Source organism: Eriocheir sinensis, chromosome 21 (assembly GCF_024679095.1).
Source record: "Eriocheir sinensis breed Jianghai 21 chromosome 21, ASM2467909v1, whole genome shotgun sequence".
Taxonomy (NCBI): domain Eukaryota; kingdom Metazoa; phylum Arthropoda; class Malacostraca; order Decapoda; family Varunidae; genus Eriocheir; species Eriocheir sinensis.
Genome location: NC_066529.1, coordinates 1,620,001 through 1,647,563, shown reverse-complemented (window position 1 = coordinate 1,647,563; position 27,563 = coordinate 1,620,001). Strand labels below are relative to the sequence as shown.

At 39.1% G+C, this 27,563-nt stretch overlaps 2 protein-coding genes across 3 annotated transcripts in view; both read left to right on the top strand.

The window, feature by feature from the left end:
* The window catches only part of LOC127001497 (uncharacterized), a 113,145-nt gene extending 109,355 nt beyond the window's left edge, over positions 1–3,790 (top strand). The window contains exons 16-18 of the mRNA XM_050866068.1: positions 185–352; positions 1,780–1,865; positions 2,865–3,790. Coding sequence (XP_050722025.1) covers positions 185–352; positions 1,780–1,865; positions 2,865–3,203 — 593 coding nt within the window. The 3' untranslated portion in view covers positions 3,204–3,790. The remainder of the gene's footprint in view (positions 1–184; positions 353–1,779; positions 1,866–2,864) is intronic.
* Positions 3,791–6,264: 2,474 nt separating this feature from the next.
* LOC127001495 (uncharacterized) lies at positions 6,265–26,105 on the top strand. 2 transcript variants are annotated; one of them, XM_050866065.1, is made up of 10 exons: positions 6,265–6,355; positions 7,942–8,005; positions 11,342–11,531; positions 14,337–14,396; positions 20,579–21,394; positions 22,536–22,610; positions 22,982–23,080; positions 23,365–23,526; positions 24,346–24,468; positions 25,772–26,105. In XM_050866065.1, the coding sequence occupies exons 1-10, from the start codon at positions 6,334–6,336 to the stop codon at positions 25,784–25,786; spliced, it is 1,626 nt and encodes a 541-aa protein (XP_050722022.1). In that variant the 5' UTR covers positions 6,265–6,333; the 3' UTR covers positions 25,787–26,105. The 2 variants fall into 2 exon arrangements, with proteins under 2 accessions (XP_050722022.1, XP_050722023.1); XM_050866066.1 differs by lacking the exon at positions 14,337–14,396.
* Positions 26,106–27,563: the final 1,458 nt, after the last annotated feature.

Genomic DNA, 27,563 nt, shown 5'->3' with positions numbered 1-27,563 from the left:
CAAGTAGAAAAAAAGGTGAAATGTAATTAAAGTATGTAAACACACCAGACTTATAGCCCCGAGTAAACTAATGAAAACACACACACACACACACACACACACACACACACACACACACACACACAAGAAAACCCAAGAAATTAAGAATGTAATCACGACCTCTTACTCCCTCTCGCTCCTGCAGATGACACGGGCCTGGTCGAGTCCTCCTCCCTGCTGCTGGTGTTCGTGGGGGTCGTCAGCGGCTTCATTCTGGTGCTGGTGGTGCTGGCCGCTGCGACGCGCTCCCGGTGCCGCCGCAGAGGCACCATTCGGGACGCGGTCAGCCCGGACAACAAACACCATGCGGAAGGTAAACATGGAAGTGAAAGCTTTCCCAGAACACTCCAAGGTAGTACACATACGCAATACAGCACGCACGCATCATCGTTACGCATGCATATAGTGACGTACATGCATCCGTGTCTTACTTTTACACACACACACACACACACACACACACACACACACACACACACACACACACACACACACACACACAACCCAAATATTTCACTTAAATTATGCAGACAAAAAATAAACTTGGGAGAACTTTTATTTCTGAGTTAGAGACGTTTCAAAGACAGGATTGTTTTCTTTTTTTTCTGCCTGGCGAATTTTCCTCACAGAAGTTCCTCCTTTCTCCTTTTATCTTTCTGTCTGTCCGTTTCTTTTCCACACCATCTTCTCTCATTCTTTTCCTTGTCATTCTCGGTTCTCCTTTAGCAATTAGGGAATGCATCTCCAGCCGGCCAAACTGTAAATGTATTATCTCTCTCCGCGTGTCTGTCTTTCTTTCCGTCTGTCTGACTGTCTCTGTATTTCTATCTATCTTTGTATCTATGTACCTCTGCCTATCTGTTAAGTAAGGTTGGGTCAGGTTAAGCTAGAATAGTTTAGATTAGGTTAGGTTAGCTCAGGCCAGGTTAGGGTACATCGAGTTCTAAAGATTGGGTCTGGTTAAAGTAGAATAGTTTAGATTAGGTTAGGTTAGCTCAGTACAGGTTAGGGTACATCAAGTTACAAAGGTTAGGTCAGGTTAGGCTAGGATAGTTTAGATTAGGTTAGGTTAGCTCAGGACAAGTTAGGGTACTTCAGGTTAGGTTGGGTCAGGTCACGTTAGGTTATTGGTCGTTTATCTATGTCTTAATGGGGTTTTTTTCACCACCGTTCCGTCTTAGTAAGGAGTCACCCTCTTGCTTGCTCCACATATTCTTACATCTTAATAAATCCAATGCTTCACATTTATATACACTCATAAAGCCAACATTTTTTCAAGTTAGAATGCACAGATGTGAATCTCACCGCGTCAACTTTTGCTGCCAATATTATTTTTTTTCCATTCTCTCCCTCTTATAGTTTAATAATTTTCCACGCTCTCATACACACGACAATTCATAAAATCATTACTCTTCCCCCTTCACTTAACGACTAGTCCTACACCGTTTTGTCTTCTCCCCTTCACATTCCACATTCCCTCACTGCTCATAGATTTCGAAAATGTGTTCCCATTTGACATGTTGGACAGTGACTAATTTTTTATATGCCCTCTTTTAATATCTTGCCGTTGGGATGCGTCACTTCTCCCCCTTCCTCCCCCTCCATGCCTCTTCTTGAACATAAAATCCCCCACTCTTAATTTATGTTTTAGGAAAATTAATTTCATCTGTGGCTGACTTTATCGTGCATGTAGAGCCATCCCCGGACAACCAACGTAATATAAGCGTTTTCAATTTTCAGTGATGTCCTCCCCCAGCAGCGCCGACGCCCCCTCCGAGCCATGCCCCGACGACACGGGCCTGTTGAGCCCCCTTCACGAAGTGCAGGTAAAGGTGACACACACACACACACACACACACACACACACACACACACACACACACACACACACACACACTATATATATATATATATATATATATATATATATATATATATATATATATATATATATATATATATATATATATATATATATAAGCAGAGTTGGGGAGTGTTCAATGCATTGCGTTGTTCCGATGCTGATCTCTTTCACTTGAGCCTTTGAGTCTGTGGTGAAGTGAAATTCCGTAGTAGGAGATACAGGGCCGACTGTTCCATCCGGGTCGCCGTGCACCGAGCAAAGATTTCCCGTTTACTGATAAACCTGCTTAGGAGCAAGGCCTTGTAGATGGACCATGTTTGCACCGATTGGCCAGGCCAGGCTTCTGCTCGACTAGGATCTGCAAATTTGATATTCTGCTGTAAAAAGATTATTCAGACGAATTTTTACTAAGCCATCAGATTTTATAAATCATACCTAGCTGAGGCTGTAAAATAATTTCAAACAAGCGCTCCTTATGTTATATGGAAACATACACGTCCAAAATGAGAGAAAACTTTACGCAGGAAAGTCATAATGCCTTAAAACTGAATCGCGCGCGTTCCCCGAGTCCAGTAAAACAGGACAGGCATGTGTGACTGCCTGTAATGTGGAAGTGAATGGCATGTGATTGGCTGCGCGGCTCACCCCACCGGATGATGCTTTTTGACTGGCCGCGCTCCATTTCGTAATTCTCGAATTCAAACCACGCACAGTACAGGAGAGGAAGAGTGAGAGCTGCGTTGATGAAGATATGATGACGATGGTTATGACAACGAGGGGGGTGGTGATGAGAGAAGTGATGATGATATACGGGTAATGACAAGAAGAGGAGGAGCATGAGGAAGTTGCAGAAGTGATGAGACAGATGGAGGAGCAGGAGACAAGGGAAATGGAAGTTTAGAAGACGGAATAGCAAAAAAATCACGTGTGTAATCCTAATAATTTCTTCTGCCGCCCACAGCCGCCACCAAGGAGCGCCTCACACACTGTCTTCTCACGGCCTGCACTCACCTACGAAGCCAGTCAAGAAGCAGAGACCAGAGCGCTGCAGGACTCCTCTCATATCGCAGGAGCCACGAACCTACAGCAGACCTCTCACCTCTCAGGGTCTTCGCCCCATTTAATACCCATGCATGCCTCGGAGCCCCTAAAGCGAAGCGGCTCCACCTTGCCCCACCATACCCCGCTGACCCAACCCCTTCTGTCCACCGACCTACCCCGAGTGCCCGGCTCCTCCACCCACAAATATTACACCCTCAAAATAAACACTACTAGACAGACCAACGAAAGCTTTGTCTAGTGTCTTCTTTTTACCTTGTGTTTACTCCTCCCGTCCCTCCTCCTCTTCTTCTTCCAACTCCTCCTCCTCCTCCTCCTCCTCCTCCAATTTCTCATATCTAATCTCATTTATTTCCTAGTTTTCCCTTTGTTTTCTCCATTTACCTCTTTTTTTTTATCCTCCTTTAAGGCTGACCATCGATCGTCCTTTGTTTTCCTTTCTTCCGGCTCTCATTACTCTTCCTCCTCTTCCTCCACAGCCTCCGCCACACTTCCCTCCCGCCCCATCCCAGCCGATCACAGAATCCAACCAGCCAGTAACATTCCAATTACTGCCCTGTCTTCCTTCCTCTCTGCAAGTCTATGAGACAAAAGGAAACATGTCTCACAACTTAATACCACATCCTTCCATGTACGGCAAGGGCTGTATATGCTAATTTCTCCTACCAAGGTGAGATGTAGAAAGGTATTCTAAATGCTAAATAATGCTTCCCCCTCGCCCGTCTGAGGTTTATTTCACGATGCTTTGTGAGTATGTGAACAACTCTTCAGATCTGTCGTGTACAGTTTAAAGAGACTGCGGACTTTGTGTACGTTATTGTACAGAGTGTGAACAAGACTGTTGAATTATTCATTAATAAAAAAAAATATATTGGTATTTGTATAGATGACCTTTCAGCTCCTATATTTCTTTCAGCCACAGAAAATACACGATGAAGGGTAGGTATAATTTGTTTTCCTTCTCTTCGCAAAATAAACTTTAAAATTGCAAAAACCTTCTCACTTCCGTTGTACTTATGATAGATAAATTAGCGTACATCGTCTTGTAGTCAGTCGTTCTGGTAGTCGGCAAGTCAGTCAGCTTCTTTATCTTTTACTCATCCAGCTGGCCCTATTACCTTACACTCATTTTCATTTTTCTCTGTGATTATTTTTATATACCTTGCTATGTATTTATGTGTGCATGCATTTATCTATCTACTGTGCGTTTTTTTTTTTACTTTCCTCTTTCTTTTTATATCTATCTATCTATCTCTATATCTATCTCTGTCTGTCTGTCTGTCTATCTATCAATATATCCATCCCCGGCTTGCTACAGACTTCAAAGGTACCTCTGGGGATTCATTCACGGGTATAAATTATATGCTTGCGCTGCCACACCGGTGCAAAGGACGCCGAAACGCTTGTAGAATATGCATGAGCTAGACACTTTTCCGCACCAGCCGTGTTGTCATGTGGATTACAGAAATTGTGATGCCAATAGCAATTTACATTCCGGGTACTCTGAACGGGGATCAATATTAATGGTACGGCGTGTGGATGAATATTCAGGTGAGACGGGATAGGTAGGTAGGTAGATAGATAGATAGATAGATAGATAGATAGATAGATGACTAGTTTGAGAGCATGATTCCGATATATAATAATGATCTGAATATTCTGAGCACATGTTATTTTCTGTTGATGTAATACGTTGCTGCATTTGATGTAGCTAAGATCTCAAAGAAACAGATCTACCCATGCACTATCGCCCCAGGCTGGAGGTACATCTTGGATCGGCGACATCATCACGGGAAGGCGGAAAGTGTTCACCATTGACACGCTACAACTGATCCTTTTGACTCGCGATAGATAGAAAACAATTGTTAAACATATTTTTCAGCAGCCATATTTAATGTATGCACAGAAGAGTTAGCAGCTGGGATGAATCGAATGCATGCAGGATTGAAAATTTGTTTAAGGATGATGGAAACGATATGGAGAATGTGTAAAAAAATATTTGGAACAGACGTGTGAATACAAACACAAATAACTGGGGGTGTGGATGAATCCGAGTGGTTAAGAGAAAACTAAATGAAATTATCAGCCTAGCGAATCAATGTGTTGGGCTACAATGAGTTCAGCACAAGTTAGGTTACAAGTATGATGTATTGAGAGAAGTGTGGAAGAGTAGGGCAGTTCCTAGGATCATGAATTGTATGAACGGAGTGACTTAAAATGACAATGGCTTAGATCAACGGGAAGGTGGGCAAAATAGTTGCAAAAACCGCACTGAATCCGCCGAGGTAGCTAGTGATATACCCTCTTGAGAGGTGGTATGGAATGGAGCACGTTTACGGACATTCAGGTGAAAGCGACCCTGAGATTCAGAATAGGACTGACATGAATGGTGATGCAAGATATAACGAAAGGTGTATCTCTGGAACTTAAGGATTAGCAGATGAGTGAAGAAATGCATTAAGATGATAGACAGGAGTGGGAGGTTGGTTAGGTGGGGCACTGTCCTTTGGCTGGGAGGGTAAATGTGAATGACTGGAAAACTGAACAGAAGTAGATGGCTCAGAGTGAGACGTGAGAAAATGGTAATTTGAAATTGACAGACAGTGAAATGTGTGGTACTTAAAATTTAGAGAAACTAAATGGAACGAAAGAAAACAGTGTAATGGAATAACGAGAAAGAGGTCCCAAAGCACGAAAGTCGGCCTGAATGCAGTCTTGGCTTTAATATTTTTTTCAAGCCATAGCATAGTGCGTGGACGTGAATGCACGGAACCACGAATGTGTGAGTGGGCGAAGTAACTGGGAACATTTTACGGTTGCATAAGTTTAGAACAGTTCCATACTCAGTTACGTCAAAAAGGTATTTTTCAATGGAAAGTACTCATGAATACTTTCAAGAAGTATTCGTATATGTATTCGAATTAAAACCATTTCAGCGTCTTCGGATTCGTATTCGGATTCGTTGGTATTCGAATACGCAACTTTGGTACTCAGTCCATCCCTGCTGAAAGTATGACCCTGATTTTTTTTATGATGGGTATAGGATGTTTTTCAAGGGCAGAGAAACTTACTGGTGCCAGTTGAGTCTACTAATGCAGCGAGACTGCAACCAATACAAGTGCAGCGCCAGCAGGTCACGATGTTGACCCTTGCGCTCGATGAAAATACATATCATTCTACTTACCTGACTATTCATCTCAACTATATAACTATCTAAATAAGGCTTATGGGAACAACTATCGAATAATGTGGGAGGGGGTGTGCTGTTTGTTTACGTGCCGATATAATGGCTGACTGCTCACTTTAACTCGGCCCCAGACCCAGACCTCCGAGGCGCGGCATGACGTCACAGGTGGCAGCGGGCCGTGGCCATGGAGGACCTGCTGACAGGGGGTGAGCATCAGCTGACTCTGTGTTGCCGTCCATTCCCGTGCTGCAGGACACTCAAGGGATCCATGTGACCGTGATATCGACGGGAACGTTTTAGTCCCGTCCGAAGCCAAGGATTAATGGTGGATAGTGTTAAAGGGGAGTGGACAGAAGACCCGCCACCTTCAGGATACCCGTCAAGGATAAGCCCCGCCTAAACCTCTTCTCCCTCTTCTTTTTTCTTCTTCTTTTACTTCTTTTTATTTTTCTTCTTCCTCTTGTTCTTTATCTCCTCCTTCCTCTTCCTCTTTTTTTTCCTTCTACTTCCTCTTCCTCTTATTAGTATTCCTCTTCTTCCTCTTTTTCCCTCTTCATATTATTCCTCATCTCCCTCTTCTTTTTCTTTTTCTCGTTCCTCTTCTTCTACTTCTTTTTCTTTTTCTTCCTCCTTTTCTTCTTTTTCTGCTTTTTCTTCTTCCTCTTTTTTCCTCCTTTCTTCTTCATTCTCTTCCTCTTCTTTTTCCTCTTCCTCTTCTTCTTCTGGAGTGTTTTAGGGGGCTAGTTAGGCTGTGGGATGACGGCCTCCATAGCAACTTCAGTATTAAGTGCTAGTGGTTGTTGTTAGTTTGTTGATCTGTCACCAGGGAAGGGGCTAGATCCTGTCAAGTTGTCTGTCGATCTGTCACCAGGGAAGGGGCTAGATCCTGTCAAGTTGTCTGTCGATCTGTCACCAGGGTAGGGGTTAGATCCTGTCAAGTTGTCTGTCGATCTGTCACCAGGGAAGGGGCTAGATCCTGTCAAGTTGTCTGTCGATCTGTCACCAGGGAAGGGGTTAGATCCTGTCAAGTTGCCCTGAACTCTGCAGAAGGTCCGTGTACAGGGGCTTGGAAGGCAGCGTTGGGGCTGAGGTTGTCGCTGGCCAGCAGGTTCTCTAGAGTTGGCCTGTGGATGTGGAGCCTGGTCAGGGATGCCTTGAGGGTGGTGTGGAGGGAGTGGAATCTTGGCAGTGAAGCAGGAAGTGTTTGTGTGTCAGGCTGTGTGGGGCACCATGGGCAATGTGGGTCCTGGACCATGTTAGGTGGGTGTTGAGGGGGGATGTCCAATCCTCAGGTGGGTGATGGCTGTGTCCAGGGGACAACTGTGGGAGTAAGCCCGCCAGTGCTGGGTGGGGGAGTGTCTGTAACTTCCGAAGGTGATCTGTCTAGGTTGGCCATCAGTTTGGTGGTCCAGTGTCTGTTGCAGGTTGCCTTAGGTGAGTCAGTAGGTCACTGTGGTCTGGTGGCCTGTCTGTTGGCTGGGGATGTGAGTGTGCTGCCAGGTCATTTAAGTAATGGATAGATTGATATTAATGTAACGGAGACCCAGTTTGGTGTGTGCCTCTTGCAAGTAATGGACAGAAAGATAATTATGGACAAAGATTTATTTTAATGTAGTTGACAGACAGATATTTATTATAATGGAGATCCAATTAGATGAGTGCCTTCTTCCAGGTGTGTTCCGGGGGAAATGATTTCTTGACGTCATTTGTATTTGTTAGAGCATTGCTAATGAACACTTGAGTAGTTTCAACACTTATGAACAACAAGTATAGCCACCTTTTTCTGCTGCAGACATCCGTCCAGTGCGACGCGCACCCCCTCCCCCATCATCCAAAAAATCAGGGTCGCATCCTCAGTAAGTATATAGATGTTTACAAATTTCTATTTAAGTTACAAACCTTATAATTTTGTACTGCATTAAAAGTTTATGATTCCTGCAGTCACAGAGGAAATTATTGAAGTAGTATGTTATTAGTATTTGCTTAACATAAACTTTATATTTTGGTTTGAATTATTTATAACTTTTTTGTGTGATAATAATTATCTTTACATGCTTTCCCTTAACACCAAAGAATTTATTTATGGTGAGTGTTTTTTTTCTTTGTAGGTTGTTAATGTTTTTATGTTTTTATGTATGCACTTTACCAGTCTCATTTCTGTAATATTGCCTGTGCCAACCCTGCAGTGTACACTCAACCCTTGATTTTACGGATTTAGGATTTAATGGACTCCATCCACTACCAGACAAGTGGACCGGACCACTGGTGGCTCAGTATTCTGGGCCAAATCATGTGTGGTGTGCAGTACATGTCTGTCATATACTACTGGATCAGCACCATACATGCAAACAATACTGTAACAAGAAAACCATGTGGAAGGTGACCTGCTCACTCTGGAGGTTTATTTACCCCTGGCAAGTCTGTCTTGACTATTGGTGCACGGCTGATGACCAAGGCCAAGTCTTGGCAGAGGGAGTGTGTTATTAACCTCGTATTATCATTGGAATATGCTGCATGGATTACTTGTTTTACTGAAAATTACATGTACTTAGAAGGAAAACCAATCACATACCAAGACCAAGCCAACACAAAAACAATAAGAATGGCTGCCGTAAGTGTGTCTTTATCATTAGAGGATGCTGTCAGAGCAAATAAGGTCTTCTAGATCACAGTTCTTCAAGAACAACAAGTATATCTTATCAGCTTCCTGTAGGCCTAGGTCATGTCTACAGGTAATGTAGCATTTGGTATCCAAGACGCATGCTAAATTTCAGTCTTATTTTAAGGGAAAAAGTGCTTCTTTGCTGCCCACAAAAATAGTACTACTGCACACTTGTACCAAGCAACAAACTTTTTTCTGTATCAGACTAGTTGTCCGTTAAATCGAGGGTTGAGTGCATTTTTTTCTCCTTCTTGTAAGCCTAATCAGAAACAAAATTGTTATTCTAAATGATTCTCTAGTTATTGATTTTCAGTGCGGGTTTTTATACTAAAATACCAGTTTGTCGACCTTTAAAAAATTTACCCTGATGTCTACTCACCCTGTTGTGTGACTAGGTCATTTGACATTATGTAGTATTGAAATTTTTAGATTTTAATCAAGTATACCTTCGAAATTGTCATACGGAGTTAATTAACTCGGAATTTGGGTAGAATACGTTAAAAGAAAACTATTATTATCCGGAAGAGGGACTATCCAGATAAAGTATTATTATGTTTGAACAACCGTCACACATTCTTCACATATCCACCAATGAAAAAAAAAATCTGACAAGCGCATGTCTGAGGAGGAAGATGACGACTTAATTCCATCTCAACTGTGAGTCATAAACATGCAAGAGGCACTAGAGGTTACCCTACAGCTTCTAGAGCACCCACACTCCTCTTTGGAGTTGTGGACTCTTGCTGCTTTTCAGATTGAGATATGAAACTGTTTTTGGTAGCCATAGTTGTTAGTTATTTTGCTCCAGAACTGTGGTTGCCATCCACCACAGACCTCTTGGGGTAAAATTCTCCACTGTGACATATTACCAGCATTACTTCTGACCTGTCCTTATTTAGCAGTGACTTGAGGGTGACTCAGCTGACATGTTTCTAGAAAGCCTCACATTGCTGCCACTTGTTTGCTGCTAGATCACACTGAATTCTGTACTTCTGTATCTCATCTCCTCTCATGTCCTTTCTTTCCTTTTTTTTTTTTTTTTTTTTTTTCATATATTCCTTAGCTGGTTAAGACACCATGATCCTTTCAATACTTCATGTGCTGTACTTTGGCATTTAAATGTGATGCATACTCGTAGTGACCCAGTTTCTCCCTTTTTGTGTGAGCCTTCTTTGGGAATTTCATTCACTTCCTTAATTTGTATCTTCATTGCATACTTTGTGATAATCTTTTGCTTTCTCCATTTTTTTTATTTACCTGATTTTTTTACACTGATTGATCCTTTTTAACATCACAAAAAAATCGCGACATATTTGTTCCTCTTACTATATTTCTTCCTACCTGTTTTCTCAACTTTCTGATTTTCAATACTTTCTCTAAATATTTCCTTTGTCATGCAATTATGTCTTCCTAATTTACCTTCCTTTACTAACCTTCTCCGTTCCATTTATCCTGTTCTTTTTTCACTATGTCCAAGATTTCATTGATTACAACTGACTTGGCTTTTCCCTCCGATTCTTCATTCATAAATTTGTTGTTTTCTCTATATACCTTTAAGTTTCCTTCTGTTCAATCACCATTCCTCGACTATTTCTTGACACCTTCACTCTTGGTATATTTCACCCCTCGGATGCTTAATCTCATCTTTCATGGCCCACATTTCTTGATTTCACCTGATATTTTATGCTTCCTATTATTGGTCTGATAGTTTCCCACCAGTCCAAGAGGCCACTCGAAAGGAGTACCCAGATTTTCACTTTATCTTCCTTCAAAGTATTCCTGTACTGTTCTGTTTGTGAGATGGGTTAGTCAGCATGTCTTCTTTCTGTGGTAGTCACCAGTCAGTGTATTTACCTATTTGTAGTCTACCGGGCCCGAGGTAAGCTTAATAGTCCCGTCTCCATATCTACATTCATCCAGCCTTTCCTTCATTTGTTGGACACTGCTCGCCTCCACCACCTCTTCCCGCAAGCTGTTCCATGTGTTAACACTTCTATGTGGAAAACTATACTTTTTCAAGTCACTCAAACAGGTTCCTTTATTAAGTTTCTTTCCATGTCCTGTCAGCCTCTGTGTTTTCTCAGTTAAAAAGAGATCATCTCTATCCACTTCATCAAACTTATTTACCAACTTATACAGTGTGATCAGATCTCCTTTCTCCCTTCTTTGTTCCAGTGTCATCATTTCCATCTCCTTCAATATGTCTTCATACGTCATATTCGAGTTCTGGGACCACGTTAGTTGCAATTTTCTGTATCCTTTCCAACTTTCTGATATCCTTCTTTTTGTGAGGCAACCACACAACTGCAGCATATTCAAGTTTTGGTCTTATCAATGTTGTGTGTGTGTGTGTGCTTTCATTTATGGTGTTTAGTCCTAGTGAAATGCCATATAAAAACTTACACAAGCAAGAATGCAAAATGATGAAGGATGATGACTCATGAATGGTAAGCAGTGTTGTGTATATTTAATAACAGTTGCTGATCATGTTTTTAGGAAATGTATAATTCACTAGACTAATACCTTTCAGGAATGATGATCTACTGGTCATAGATCAAGGAGGAGAGGAAGGCTTCTATTCTAATGCCAGAACTAGAGGGCCAGCCCAGAAGTTGTCTCAAAATGGGCTGCCAAGATCAGTGTCGCTGCCTCTCAACAACAGCATACAGAGGCGGGTCCCTCCACCAAGGCCTCCTCCACCCAAAGTTAATCCAAGAAATGTTAGTTTTGTTTTAGATTTTCTTTAACATTAGTTTGGATTAATTATGAGATAAACTGAAAGCTGAGAGCTCCATCCTTGCCATAGCCAAAGTGGTGATATGCCACAAAACTTTATTTCCACAAAGTTGTATATATTTCCCAAGTTTCATGACAAGGCTGAAATATGACAGTGCATCATAATTATTGTCTGTCTTTTTTAAATAACGTGAAAACCTGAATGACCACTTTCTGATCTCAAAGCTGCTTGTGCCAACATAGCCTCTGTATTTACTTATTTGGGGTTTCTTATTAGTGATACAGAGGACTTGGGGCCAGTTTCAAGAACTCAACCTTGGCCATTGTGTACATAAGTAAATAAGCTCTTGAGGGATCTCGTCAGTAGGGGCGTTACCCCCATGAATTTTTGCCGCTGGTTCACAAAATGCTGGGTGCAGGATGGTACTGAAACATTTGTTGCATTGCAACATTCTGATGCCCTATTGGGTGCACAATGAAAAGTTCTTGAAACTGGGTCTTGAGCCTATGGTCATGGTGTTACTTTTTATCTCACAGTTGATTTAAAATCATATATGTTTTTTTTGCCTTGCCTCTTGGTTACAAGACTATCACATTATTGAAGATTTGAAAGGTGTACTGCTATATATTATGTCCAGTATTTCTTTATTTGTGTATCTTTTCTTCTTTTTCAGTCACCTTTGACAGTGTCTTTCCTATCTACATTGTGTATGATCTCTATTCCTTAAAAAAACATAACTAAGTCCTCTCCACTCAGTTTCTCAAAACAAGGAAATTTGGTAATTCCTCAGCTACTAAGTTACTGCATCACATCTTGATGCATGTTGATTGTCTCATGAAATGTGATATTTTACATAGTTATCTCATATCTTACATGTAATCACACTCTTTGATCCTTTCCCTCTGCATACAAGCTCTCTCCTCATTATATTCTGTGCTCACTCGCATAAAGCAAGTGTTGGTTTTTCGAAAAGATCAGCAAAAACTTCAAATTGATGGGTTTTCCAATATAACCCAATGCCTGAAGAAAGGTGAACAATCAACATACTCTGCCAGTCATACCATCCAGTTTAGAAAACTAGCACACCACAAAATATTACAGATAAAGCTAAATAGGTGGCAGAGAGGAATGGAAAGAAAAGTTCTGGACATACATAGAGATGGGAGGCGAGCATCATGGATTAGGGAACGGACGTTCAAGACCGAGAAGCAGACTTGGGCAGGTCATGTCATGAGTAGAACTGATAACAGATGGACAGCAAAAGTAAGAGTGGCAACTAAGATATTGTAAATGTCAGGGCAGACTTAGAATCGGGTTGAATAATTAATTGAATTCGAGAGCATTTGTTTGAGGAGGCAGGAGTAAATCAACATCAGGCAGAGAGGTGAAAACATTAGGAGAGGCCATTGCTTTGCAAATTACTAAATATGGTAAATTTATCACTTCACATTTATACCATCTACACTTCAGTTCCTGCCCATCCTCATCCCCTCCATTGCTCTCCTTACCTGCTTCTATGAGTGTCACAATTGCTTTCCTTCCTGTCCTTTCAATCATTAGGTGCATAGAAGACCTTCCATCAGTTCCTTATTACCTCAACTTCTTTTATTTGCATACCATCACTCCCTTTCACCATCCCAGTTTTTACCCTTTTGCTTTTTCTCGTCTTGTATGCTTGATTACACATCTGCAACATCCACTCCACAACTACCTACCCATGTTTCCGTACTTCTGTTGTGGCATCAATGTGAGGGCCTTTTCTACTTTTGACTTCTTTATTTCCTTCTCCATGTCACCCCTTTGCTCATCCCTGTGCAGATATGACTGATGTACATTAATTTTTGCTCCTATACATGTCACTTCTACTTTCCCTTCCACACTCAGTCATCACATTCAAAATGCTTCTTTTGTACCTCCTTGATCTCCTTACAAATACCCCATTGCTTCCTTTTATCATGCAAGTGTCACTCTTTCCTTAATTTTGCTTTTAACTTTTTTCTTGAAGATATTTTGTTCATATAATATAGATAGTATTTGTTCATCAGGTATTTTTCTTTCCCGAGTCTTCATCTATTCTCTCTCACCTTTCCTTAACCAATCTTTTCACTGATGCTTTACTCATAATTCTCTCCTGTCTGTTTGTCACCTCTTCTTCCATACTTCTCCATTTCATTTTCTTGTTGGTCATCTTCTCAACTTCCTCTCGCGTTTCATCTGTCCAACATGTGTTCCCGATCTTTTCTCTTCCACACACCCTGTATCACACTAATTCCTCTGTTGCCCAAGCCATTGAACTAAAAATCTGAAACTCCTCACTCACTCCATCATTGTAATATGTTCCAACTCTTACTTTTTCAAATAATTTCTTCACCTTTTTTTCATGTGCCTTTAGCTACTGTAATGCACTCTCACAGTTGCCAGTTCCTTTGTCACATTTTTTCTTTGCATTCCCATTGGATTCCCATTTTCTCTCATCCTCACTTGCTATTGCTGCAAAGTTGTCCATACCATAAAACATTGCTTTCACAACCTTTGCATCCAACACATGATGCTTTAACCTATTATCCACAGCAATATAATCTAATCAAGCTCCTTTCATTCCCTCTTGCCTAAGGATACCTGTGGATTAAATTCTGCTGAAGGAGTCAAGATAGATGGTGAATACCTTAACAACCCTAGCCTAAAGTTTTCTATTAGTGCATTTTTGGGGGTCATTGTGTTAAGGCTCTTTGGGTTTTATTAGTATTACAAGTTACACCAAGTAACATGACTTGCTTGTTTCCTGCAGCCCACCATGGAAAAACCGCATCCAATTTTTCACAGGTTGCATAAGTTTTCAGTTAAAAAGGTCAGTGTAACTATTTTAGAATGTCTTTGAATATCTACTTGCTTGAAATGGAACCCCCATAGCCAGATATTTGCTCTGTACCCTGAAAGTGAGTTCATTGACAAACTGGTGTATGAATAGGAACTCATTTTGTGGAGCATAATTGACTGCCATGTTATGATACCGTTGATATGATCCTACCCATTTGAGTTCACTTTTTGTTCCCTCTGCATACATATCCTTTTGCAGTTATGTTCTTGCATGCTATTGAATGCATTTTACATATAAAAGTCCATTATAAAGTATGAATGACTTTTTAGAAGAGCTTATTTTTATCTTTGATCAAAATGGCAGTTCAATTTTGCATTTTGCAAAGAATGCTGTTATTTTATTTGTTTGCTAGAGTAATATGTAGCCAATATTGGAATAATTGTAAATTCTCTTGTGGGAAACGTCCATAACGTGGTTGTGTCTCCCATCCCTCAGTATTTCTGCAACACTGGTTTATTTGTTGTGGCAGACTTGTTTTTCTCCCTGCTATTACCAATGAAGGAGTATTTTTTTACAATAGAGGAGTCAGGCCAAGACCAAAACAATCTAGAATAAACAAATTATACAATTCACTGTTCCTACAAAAATATTACAGAGAATGCCACAGAGAACAAAAAACTATCAGTTCAGGTTAGTAAGAGGTCTTGATTGTCCCCTCTCGACTGAGTGTAATTCATAGGAAGGAGGAAATGCAGATGAAGGCCAGCGTTTAGCAGTTAATGATGAAGAATGAAGGTAAAAGTTAAGTCTTGCATGAGGAAGTTTGACATAAGGTTGGGCCTGAGTAGAGTGTCTCATGCAGTGAGGCTGTGGAAGGGGTGGAGGCATGCAGTTAGCGAGTTCAAATGAGCAATTAGCATGAAAATAGCAATAAAAGATGGAAAGGGAAGCAATACTGTCCTTGAATCAGTATGAGGAGGGGAAGGGGGTGGTGAGAGGAAAGCCCTCAACTCTTCTCCTAGCAGTGGTGGACAGTTAGGTTGCTAATGACTGAACCTACTTCATCTTATGATAGTCTGACCTTTAATCTGATATTTGATTATACTTCTGTAGGACTCAGGAACATGTCATTCACAAACTTCAGTCAGTCATTGCAGGAACATGTCATTCACAAACTTCAGTCAGTCATTGCAGCACACACCTCAGCATCATCATGGTGATACAGGTATTGGAATATTTAGATGCTCTTGGTATGTAAAGTTGAAGCTCAGATTATTAGGACTGTGTAAAGTCATACCTTTAGCTAGCATAGCAATAAACTGTTAGTACAGGTACAGCTACAGTTGGGGGCATACACTACAGTTGTGCTGTGGCCTTGCTGCATATCTGTCTGTGATCTGAGACATAGGAGAAGTACAACATCCAAGGTACCACAGTATAGATTTTCCCCTTGTGCCCATTTATTGACCAGCCCGAAAGGGAAGATGAACAGGTGGGTGGGCTGTGTGCCAACTGCCCAGGTTAAATGGTTCAAACCCAGGCCCTTGGATCCGTAACTAGTTGTGCTAACCACTACACCATGAAGCCACGTAGCATATCAATTCATCTCAGATATATTTAAGATTATTGATCTAAAATGAGATCGGAAAAATAGACCCCATTATCAACTTTACATAAGTCCTTTCTCTTTAGCATGGTTCAAGTTTGTCATGAAATTTTCCTGCCAAACAATAATGTCTACAAACTGTGCTGTTCCTCTTTTTGCTGCACACCAGATGATGATTAAGAATGGCAAGATGATGGGTGGTGTGTGTGTGTGTGTGTGTGTGTGTGCGTGTGTTTATTTACCTAGTTGTGACATACGGGAAAAGAGCTATGCTCGCACTGTCCCATTTCCATATCCGCTCCTGTCCAACTTTTCCTTAAAATCATGAATGTTTCTTGCACAAACCACCTGCTCCTCCAGTCTATTCCATAGCTCAATGCTTCTGTTCGGGAAGCTAAACTTTTTCACATCTCGCCTACATGCGGTCGCCCTCAACTTCTTTCCATGTCCTCTCGTTTCTCTCTCGTTCCACACACACAGGTCCTCTCTGTCCAAAAAGTGTGTGTGTGTTTGTGTGTGTGTGTGTGTGTGTGTGTGTGTGTGTGTGTGTGTGTGTGTGTGTATTTACCTAATTGTAGTTTTACAGGCCTGGGCTTACGCTTGTGTGGTCCCGTCTCCATATCTGTATTTATCCAGTTTTTCCTTAAAGTTGTGCACACTCTTCGCCGATACTACATCCTCACTTAGTCTGTTCCAAACCTCTATGTATCTTTGCGGGAAGCTATATTTTTTTATGTCTCTCAAGCATCTTCCTTTTCTCAATTTTTTACTGTGTCCTCTTGTGTTGCTGGTGTTTCAAATTTGTATTAGGTCTCCCCTTTCTCTTCTTTGTTCCAACGTTGGCAGGTCCATTTCCTTTAACCTTTTTTCATATGACAGTCTCTCCAGTGGAACCATTTTCGTTGCCATCCTTTGTATTCTTCCTAGTTTTTTTCATGTTTCTTCTTATGGGGGAGACCACACAGTTTCTGCATATTCCAGTTTTGGTCTAATCATGTGTGTGTGTGTGTGTTTGTGTATTTACCTAGTTGTGGTATACAGATGAGGAGCTATGCTCGTACAGTCCCGTCTCTATATCTATTATAATCCAACTTGGCCTTAAAGTCATGAATCGTCTTTGCGTGGACCAGGGTTGCGAAGGGTGGGAAAGTTTCTGAAAAAATAGAAAGTTTCTGGGAATTTTCTGGGCCCGTGAATTTAGGGATTTTTTCAGGAATTTTCAAATTTTTCACATGTGTATTTGTATTAATAAACAAGCCAATTTTGGTTAATATAACTATTGAATAAAAAGTTTTAAGCAACAAAAATTGTATTTCCGATAGGTTAGGATAAGTTTAAGAAACTTTCAAACATATGATATCATGTCACATATATCATAAATGAACAAGGAAAGCCATCACTGTGTTATATAGAAAGGTTAATTTAGTAAGAATAGGATTGGTTAAGTTTAGGGCATCTTCAGACATGTGATAGGCAGCACCTTTTGGTATTAATCAACAAAGAATAACCTCACCTTGTTGTATAGAAAGTCATTAGTAAGGAAGCATATATGAATTTTCCGAGTCAAGCCCTGTAGTAACTGAGTGGGGTTTAGTTAGGTTAGGGTAGGTTAAGTTTAGGGTATCTTCAAATCTATAATAACTGTTTGGGGTTTTGTTAGGTTAGGGTAGGTTAAGTTTAGGGTATCTTGAAACTCATAATAGCCAGCACCTTATGGTATAAATCAACAAAGAATTACCTACTCGCTGATTGGCTGATGAAAAGTGTCTGCTCGCGTTGGCTGGAGAGAGCCTTTTGGGCAAACGTATCCCGGAGCACGTTTGACCCCGTTCCCATCTGTCTGCCTTCGTTTGACTTCTCGGTGACACTACTGAAAACGCCTTTAGTTGTCAATTAATTTATGCTTCTCTTTTTTTTTTTACGTCTGCCAATGGCACTGGTAGGCTTTCTTTGTGGGGCCTGATGGCTGGCCGCAGCTTGTTATGGCACAGGATAGTGTTTATAGAAAAGTCATCCTGCTTGGCTCATACTGCCCCCCAGAGCTCATTGTTGATCCTTTTTATTAGAGAATCTAGAGTCCAGGTTGATGGATGGTCTTAAGGACAGAGTGTGGGTAGTCTTGGGCCACGACAGTGACTGTAAAATCCCAGCTTGTGTTGGCGGGCGGGACACAAACCAGGGTGCTCCTGGACACCATGCCTGCATGCTAACCACTCAGCCACTGCCTCCCCCAGTTGATCCTGAATATTGCTGCTGTGTGAGGGGCACAGTGCTCTTTTTAAAAATGGAGTCTCATTAGCTAATTTTCACAACTTAGGCACAATGCCAAAAATCAACTAACTTTCCAAACATAATGGTAATTTAATTAAGGAAATAATCTGTGAAGAATTGAAAGGAAAAAAAATATATTGGGAATTAAGCATTAGAATACCAAGGGGAAGATTGATCATTTGAAAAACAAAAAAACAAACAAAAGTCATTTATCCCACTGTAGAGGTCCTTAAAAATGAGTGCAACAATTTACAAATAATCTACACAATATTCTTCTCAAATATTATTTACATAAATAATTCTATAAAAATTTTAAGAGGGAAAAATCAATTCATTTATAGAAAGATGCAGCGACTTCAGAATTCTGTCATTGGGTTTCTGCTCACCTTCCTGCTTTATCACAGCCTCAGCTAACCAGCAGACATTTTCTTGGTGTTATTTTTTATATATTCACAGGATAATTTATCATGCAACTGTTCTCTAGTTTGCTGATCTGCTTTTGGCAGTAAACAATGATTTGAAAGTCAATACAATAAAAGAGTGATCTTAGTAGACAGCTCTTGTAGGTGAAGCATGTCCTTCCCATTCAGACAGGATAAGTCTGAGGCAGGCATCAAAGGGATTTCATTTATAAGTATGCCATCCTTTTTCATGACATTCTCAGATACTTTTTATAATGTAAGGTTTAAGCAAAATCACTTTATCCTTAGGCTGCAGCCACACTTGCAGCAGGCAGGCAAGAGCAAGCAGGTGCAAGTTGAAGAATAGATTTTGCAGCACTAAATTCCAAAGATGTCTCCACACTAGCAACAAACTGGAGCAGGTTGAGGTGAGAAGCATCAGGCAGTTAACTATTCTCATTTCAACATTGAAACAGTGATGCTTGACTCCATATTTCACTTGCCACTACATACGAACAACATAGAAAAGCATCCTCTTTGCAGTTGTAAGAAAAGGTGATACAGCATTACCACTGTAACTCATTTTAATTCAGTTGATCCCGTGGCTCTACGTGTAGAAATCTGAATAAACTATGTATACCTGCTTTCACCTGTTTGCTCTTATTGCAGCTGTAACATAAGGAAAGGCGTATAACCACATACGTCAATAGTTGTGGTCTCTTTTATCCATTATTTTGTGCACCTTCTTTTAATTTTTGATGAGTGAAATTCAAACACTAGACCTTAAATGTAACTATGTATTTCTGATTTTGATGCTCACATGATAACAATACCCTAAGTAGTTATAAAAGAAATTCTGTGAATCATTGCTTGATACTGCAGTATTTGTATGACAGGACTTTGTCATCATGAAGCTTTACTATGACCAACTATCATTGAAATCTAAAACTAAAACAATGAAGCTATATAAAAATAAACAAGAAACGGAAACTCAGTCAAAGTTAAGAAATCCTGAGGAGCACAACATGGAGACCCCGCTATAGTCCGACACAAATATGAAGTTAGTTTGGGTGGGGTAAGAACTTCTTGGCAGCACTGCCGCATCACCTCCAATACATCACGCTGTCCGTCATGTGTTATCTACATACTATTTGATATAGTGTATCAAAAATTCTGCATACATTAGATAAGATGTGGCAGCTCTATGGCCTGGGAACTCTCCGAACGTGCCCCTCCCAAACTGACTTCATAGCTGAGTCAAACTATAGTCAGTGCATTAAAACCTCATTGCCTGGGACCTCTGGCAAAACTGCTGAGTGTTGAAGTTGAGTTTTCATGATTTCTCATCTTTGTGAGGGCAGTAATAATTGCTCATGGGTAATGAGTTTCTACATTTTTTTTTGTACATTTTGCAGCTTACATATGCTAAACTGGGCAAGTGTAAGCTGCAAAATAGTACCAAAGTTGCCAGTGTACAGGTAAGCCTACAGATGAGGTTAGGGATGAAAGGAATGAACTATTAATTATTAGAATGCAGAGCTGTCTGCGTGGAGGTAGGGTTTATGAATGGACTGTGAACTGGCCCCAAACCTAAGAACTGCCGCTCCTCAGCAGTCCTATTGCAAGCATGTCACACCAACCTTTTGGCATGCTATATAAAATATTTTGGGGGATAAACATCATATATATTTTTCTACAGCATTGATTTTTCTTTAAAATAAGTAGAATGTACAGGAAATATATTATGAACACAAAATGATATATTTTTGTGTCACGTTAGACATTACTGTGCTATAACAGACTTAGTGTTACATTCAATCTGTAAGGAACTGAAAGTCTGTTATAAAGTGAGATTGCTGTTTATGCATGTAATTATCTTTATAATAGTATGTTAATTGATCTATTTCATCATATATAATTTTTATTTTTTACAGAAAGTGCATCAACAGCTTGAGCACTCCAACTCTTCAAGAGGAGGGGTGGGTGGCATCATTGGCAAAATTCGTGGCCCTTCATCATCACGAACAAGACAGCCACCCGGCCACAGCTCTACCTCTGCACCCAGCACGCCAGTGTCTGAGGCATCCCTCATAGACCTGTCATCTCCACCCAGCTCACCTACAACACGATCTGGCAGTGATGGCCTTAGTGTGAACAGTTTCGGTAGTGAATCATCCACTGGCAACCTGAGTTCAGGGTTCGATGATATTTTTGATCCTTTTGGTTCTATCCAGGAGAATAATTATAGTGCAGTGCCCAAGAAAGTTGGGGTCTCCTCATTTTACTCAAGTATACCTACTTCTACCGTCTCTGCTACTCAGGATGTTCTGGGGTTTCAAGAAAGCCAAGATCCTTTTGATACATTAGCTAGTAAAGCAAGCCAATTCAGTATTCAAACTCCTCAGCTTCATAGTTCCTCAACAGTTCCAAGTACCTCACAACTAGCCAGGCCGCCAAACCCTGCAGTACAGTTTAACCAACAAAGCACTATTACCAAACCTGAACAGAAGCCATTGGTTAAACCCACAATAATACGTCCAAAAGCTCCAGTTTCTAGTAGTCAAGTCGAAAGAGCAGGTGACAATGGCATAAGTTCACAGGTAAATGATCTGGGAAGTATTGATTGGAGTGCTGCACATAAAGGAAATGCTGCCAAAGCCCCAGCCCTGTGGGATACTGCAGTGCCACACATAATTGATCAAACCATTCCTGAGGAGCCTCCACCACTCCCTCCAAGGCCAGAAGCAGAAGTAAGTGTTTGTTCACAGTGGGACTTTAAAAACATGTATGTAAGTAGAGGGCAGCACTAGACTTTTTCCCCATTCTGTATCAGATGAAATGGCAAAGTATTATTTTTTGCTTCTCTAAATAACTGAGGCAGGGTACCATAATAATAATAACCTTTAAATAATTAAAAATAAGTTCTGAAGATATAATGGAGAAAAAACGTTACTTGCATTGTTTGATATCTTGCAGAACAATGCTGTAATTGGAAAACCTGACAACTCCATCTTTAAGCTGTCTTTTTCATCCAGCTGATAGAAAGTGAAGTGAAATCAAGCTTCCTAGGATGTTTTGACTGTGTCAGCTTTGTTTTCACCATAAATAGAATTAAAATTCATGCTAATATGTAAGATTCCAGACATTACTTTATATGGAATTGCTGGCATGATAAAGCAGCCATGTGGAGCTACAGTGGCTACTGCAGTTACCACAGTCATTATAATAACACATTTTTTTGCTTCTTTGGTATATATATGCAGAGCAGGGGTTTCCAACCTTTTTGTTCCTCTGTACCCCTTGGGCATTTTTATTAGTTCCCATGTACCCCTAAAAAATTAGGATAAAAAAACGATGAAATTGTAGTATTTTGATGTTATTTTATAATGAAATCTGTATGTGTAGACTGATGATATAATTTAAATAACAGTTTTGCTTACTAAAATGAAGAAATTGAAAAAAAATCATGACATAGTGCAATATGAATGCAGATTATAACACTATGTATTGTACAGTAGTGGTTATTCTCTCGCACCCAATGTACCCCCTGAAAAGTGCAAATGTACCCCTACCCCAGGTTGGGAACCCCTGATGTAGAGTATTATCTACAATTCGCCTTGTTCTTGATTGAGGAAGTAGCTGTTGGTAGCAGCAGTAGCCAGCTTTCAGCCAATAGTTGTGTATGAAGTGAAGTTTTTCCCTAATACAAAAACAGCATTCAAAACATGTGTTTAGTCAATACAATAGTGTGAAGTGAATATCCTAGGCAGCCTGACTTCCTTTGCATCTTCTTGATGAAAGGACAACAAGGAGATGGACTTGGCAGGCTTTTGCTATTTTGCCTTCATTTTACATATTGTTTTTAATTGATCTTTTTAATCTTTTCTGAAGGAGGATCATGACAGACCACATGGCATTGCAGAGTTTGAATTTGCTGGTACACAGCCGGATGACCTCTCATTGAATGTAAGTCAGTACAGTAGTCCCTCTATTTAACACTGTTTATTGTAATAAGCCACACTTTTGTTGGTGTTACTCCACATGCTGTTGTGTTTATTTTAATTTTTTTTTGTCACTTATTTGAAAAGGCGCAATGTTAAACATCAAATAATTAATAGCATTAAATAGAAATGATTCGTGTAGTGTACTGTGTCCGTTATTTAGGGTCGCATGTAAATCGATAATCTTAAATTAATTCATGTCTGTAATAAGTCCAAATATGAATTATAGTTATACTTCATTTACTTGTATTTACTTATTTTATTGGAAAATCTGACCATATTTTGCAAGACACTGAACCAGAGTCTTCTAGTCATTTACCCTTATGTGCTGTACAGGTGGGCGATGTGGTCCAGCTGCTCTATCGGGTCAGTGATGATTGGCTCTTTGGACGCTGTGGACCTAAAGAAGGCATGTTCCCACAGTGCTTCATTAAGGTTCGTTCACATTCTCTTGTGTTCTGCATTATATATTCCTTTCATGTCACACAGTTATAGAAAGAGTAAGAGATATTTAAAATTTTACGACTGATTTGCAGGTATACATAAATGTATAATGATGTTAAGCTCACACATCCATACTACTTCTTGAAACCAGTCTTAGTTATTATAAGTAAAGGCTTTACATTAAAGTCTTATGTAAATACCAACCCTAGTAAACAAATATGTTAACATTTTGCTAAACAACAGATCATAATGCTTAAAAATATTTTCATCTTTAGATTGTGGTGCCTCTTGCTGGTGAGCAAATGCAGTCTAGTCACTCCTCTTCTAGTGGTACAGTAGACTCTACGAAACTGAAGTCTTCCCCTCAGCCTGCTGCTTGTGAAGTAAGAGTCCTGTACAGCTTTGTGGCAGAGACGTCAGAGGATCTCACAGTACAAGTAGGTATCCCCTTAAAGTGGTCATTGACGTTAAATGTATTATGGGCAGGATTAAAGATGTTTTGATTTCAGTCAGCAATATAGTGTCTTCATTCATTGGTATTTATTGTGTTTAAAAAAGGAAATATTGAAGCCAGCTTTTCACAACAAACACTTGTTGTTAGCAGGTTGTAGGGTTTCGGTGTTTCCATCATTTGATCTTTTATGATAAATTAGGGATTTGGTAGTTACCGACTAGTAGTACATTGTTTTCAAGAGCTGTGCTAATGGTCCCACTAATAGAATGGTAATGATGAAATATTTTTTTCTGTCAAAGAGTGCAGTGGTGAGGATGTGTGCTTATGTATTGGAAAATATCAGAAAATATTCATATTGAGTGAATAAAGAATCATTTGTGTGTGTATGTGTTCTCTAATTCTAACTCACTTCATTATCAATAAAAACATGGAACTTCTGGAAGTTATATTTTGAAAAATAAACCTCCAAAGCACACATTCCTTGAAATTACAATAACCACTATTACTTAGTTTTTTGTCCAGCAGCTGTTAGTTTCCATTTTTTTCCCCGTTATAAAAATGTAAAGAAGATGCTATATTGTAACTATTGATAGACATGGGTCTAGAAAGAACATTAGTCAGAATAATACATTTTGATGCTGTTTATACATTCCACTTTGCCTCTTTGAGTGACAGGGTCAGTCATGGTGTTGACAAGAAAATTTCTTGAATATTTCAGGGAATGTAAGTTTCAACAATGTTTAGTTTGTGAGTAAATGTATATTAGGTAATTTATCCACCTTTTTATTTTTTGTTGTTGCAGGAAGGGAGCTTAGTGCAAGTAACAGGTCGCCTCAATGATCAGTGGTTGTATGGACAATGCAATGGAAAATGGGGACAGTTTCCAGCAAATTTTGTGGAGTCAATACCCCCAAACCTTCCTCAGGTATGACCTCAGTAAAATTAGGACAAACTTGATATTGTCACTATAGGGCTTTGATGTACTCATATATGACATGTACTTTAGTTAGATTTCATAAATTTTTGTCTTGAATGTTCATATATATATATATATATATATATATATATATATATATATATATATATATATATATATATATATATATATATATATATATATATATATATATATATATATATATATATATATGTGTGTGTGTGTGTGTGTGTGTGTGTGTTTATACACTATATGCATAAACTTTATATTAGACTTTAATAAATACAATATTTGGAGATGTGTGCTGTTGTGTAGTGGCTGGACATCTCCCTTACATCAGATGAGTCTGATAAAATGGTTAATAAGAAAGACACTCTAGTCTGCTTTGTGGTTCATAGCCAAAGTCTGTTATAGTTCCCTCTTCCTTGTATACCAATGATTATGCCTACAAATAGGATCAAGTTTGATAGTCAAATTATTGGCATGTGATCTATAAAAATTCTCAAGGAATCTTGAGAAAAAACTAGATATCTATTAGAGGAAAGTATGAGTCAGGAAAGAATAGGAGGTCAGTAGAAATAATTAGTTTTGTTTCATTTAAGGATTTTGCTATAGGAGCAACTAATTGAAAACTGGATTTTTGAAATATTATTTAATGTGTCCTTCATGAGTTTGAATGGAACATAGTAGCCCAACAAATGAACACTGGAAGGTTCAGATCCTGTAACAGGAACTAGCTGAGCCAGGCATGACAGTGGCCAGTAACTACAAAACATTCCCAGCTCCTACACATGAAAGTCAACAAATCAAGTTGCTATGAAGCTTTCTTTGGCCATCCTGCTTTGTCCCACTTAACGCCTAGGCTACATGTATTTTCTCATGTGCCATACGGGCTATTTCAGTAGGCCTGGATCGATAGTAATTTTTCTGAGGTCAGTAACTTTCATACCATCACTCCGATCAGGCTTGTTTTGGTCTCATTATATTCAGCTTACCTTGAACTTGACTATGATTGATGTGAAAAATCTTAACCTGAACTTTAGTGAGAGCAGGAGAAGTGGGAATGTGGGTGAAGGGCATTAGCTCTCTGTTTCTTGATATTTCTGGATACCCAGATTTTTACAGATGCAAAATAATACAATGGTGATCAACCAAAATGTCCATCTTCAGTGCAGGACAGTTTGTTCAGTTGCGGTCACTAGATTTTGAGATAAAAATGTTAAAATTTGATATGATGTATTTTTTTCTCAGTAGACCAGTGTTTTCACATGATTTTCGTACATTTCGACAGCTGGCACAGGACTGACCGATAGGAGGAGGTTACCAACTGAAATTTTCCCTAAGAATAGCAGAAACACATGAGACCCATTTTTACTACATTCACTGAAATATTCCAGCAGGAAATGGCTTGTGTCATAATTATTATAACTGCACCATTAGCCATGGCTAAGGGTGCTGATGTGTTATATAACTACGTACACTCGTAGGTCAAGGGTTAATAGTTGTTTGTTTGGCTTGTGTTTTCATCTCAAACTAAAATAACATTTGCTCCACATAACTACTATTGCAAAAAAAAAGGCCTTTGTTTCTTTTAGGCTATGCACTGCATATATATATATATATATATATATATATATATATATATATATATATATATATATATATATATATATATATATATATATATATATATATATATATATATATATATATATATATATATATATATATATATATATATATATATATATATATATATATATATATATATATATATATATATATATATATATATATATATATATATATATATATATATATATATATATATATATATATATATATATATATATATAGATAGAGATAGATAGAGAGATAGATAGTTAGATAGAGAGATAGAGAGTGTGTGTGTGTGGGTGTGTGTGTGTGGGTGAGAGAGAGAGAGAAAATAATCACTTAGTTATTTATGATGCAGATGCCAAGTTCTTATATAGGTGAAGAATAATCTTTAAGTGATGCAAAACAGTGATAGAATAAATATATATATACGGCCAAGTTTTATTTTATTTCATTTCCAAGAAACTGTTGTCAGTATTGTACAGTTTATTTTCTTCAAAACTTACATATATATATAAAGAAACTATTTTCCCTAATGTAGTATATAATTCTTTCTATTCCATATATCTTGAAATATTTTTGTTTGAATCTATTTGCTCATTGTCTGTTGTGTATTGTGTATGTAGAAACCAGGTGCATGTAGCATTACTGAGCTGATGAGGACTTGAACAAGGTGATAAACTTTTTTGTACAGGTTGAATGTATATATGTTGTTAGGTTTTGTTTCATTAATTTCTGTTACATGGTTTGACATTTCCTGTAAGTGCTGTCACGTACCATGAACTAATTAAATTATACATTTGCTCCCTACCGACTTACGTTGAAGCAAAATATTTTACCAGGTGCAGTTTATAAATGCTTATAAAATACATAACTAGAAACAATGGAATTTGTTCATATCCTCTGGTGACTTTTGCATGGTGTACCCACAGTGTGTCCACCCCGTCGTGACACGTGGACCAGACATAATATATGGGCTAGACATGACCAAGCCCCAGGAAAGGAAAATGAGAAGCGATCACAGAAGGCTGAAGAGATCAATGCTGGGTATTACTATAATCATAATGGAAAAGATAAACGGTCATTAAAATCAAGAAATGGCAAGGGTCAGGACAGCTTTGTATGAAAAGAACACAGAGAGGAAATAACGTATAGGAAGGCTCAAAGCAAGGCCATTCAGCTGGGTAATGCTGTTTATTTATTTATGCTGGTATATAACAACAACAATGTGATTTATTTAGTTTAGTGCTAAATGTATTAGGCTACTTATATATATATTGCTGCGAAATAGATATCACTCATACAAAAATAAAATCGCTATTACCCGTGTATGTGTGTGTGTGAGAGAGAGAGAGAGAGAGAGAGAGAGAGAGAGAGAGAGAGAGAGAGAGAGTTTGTTATTTATTTTGCAGATGCCAAATTTATATATAGCTTATGAGTAGCCTGTGAAGACTTCCACCGGAGGA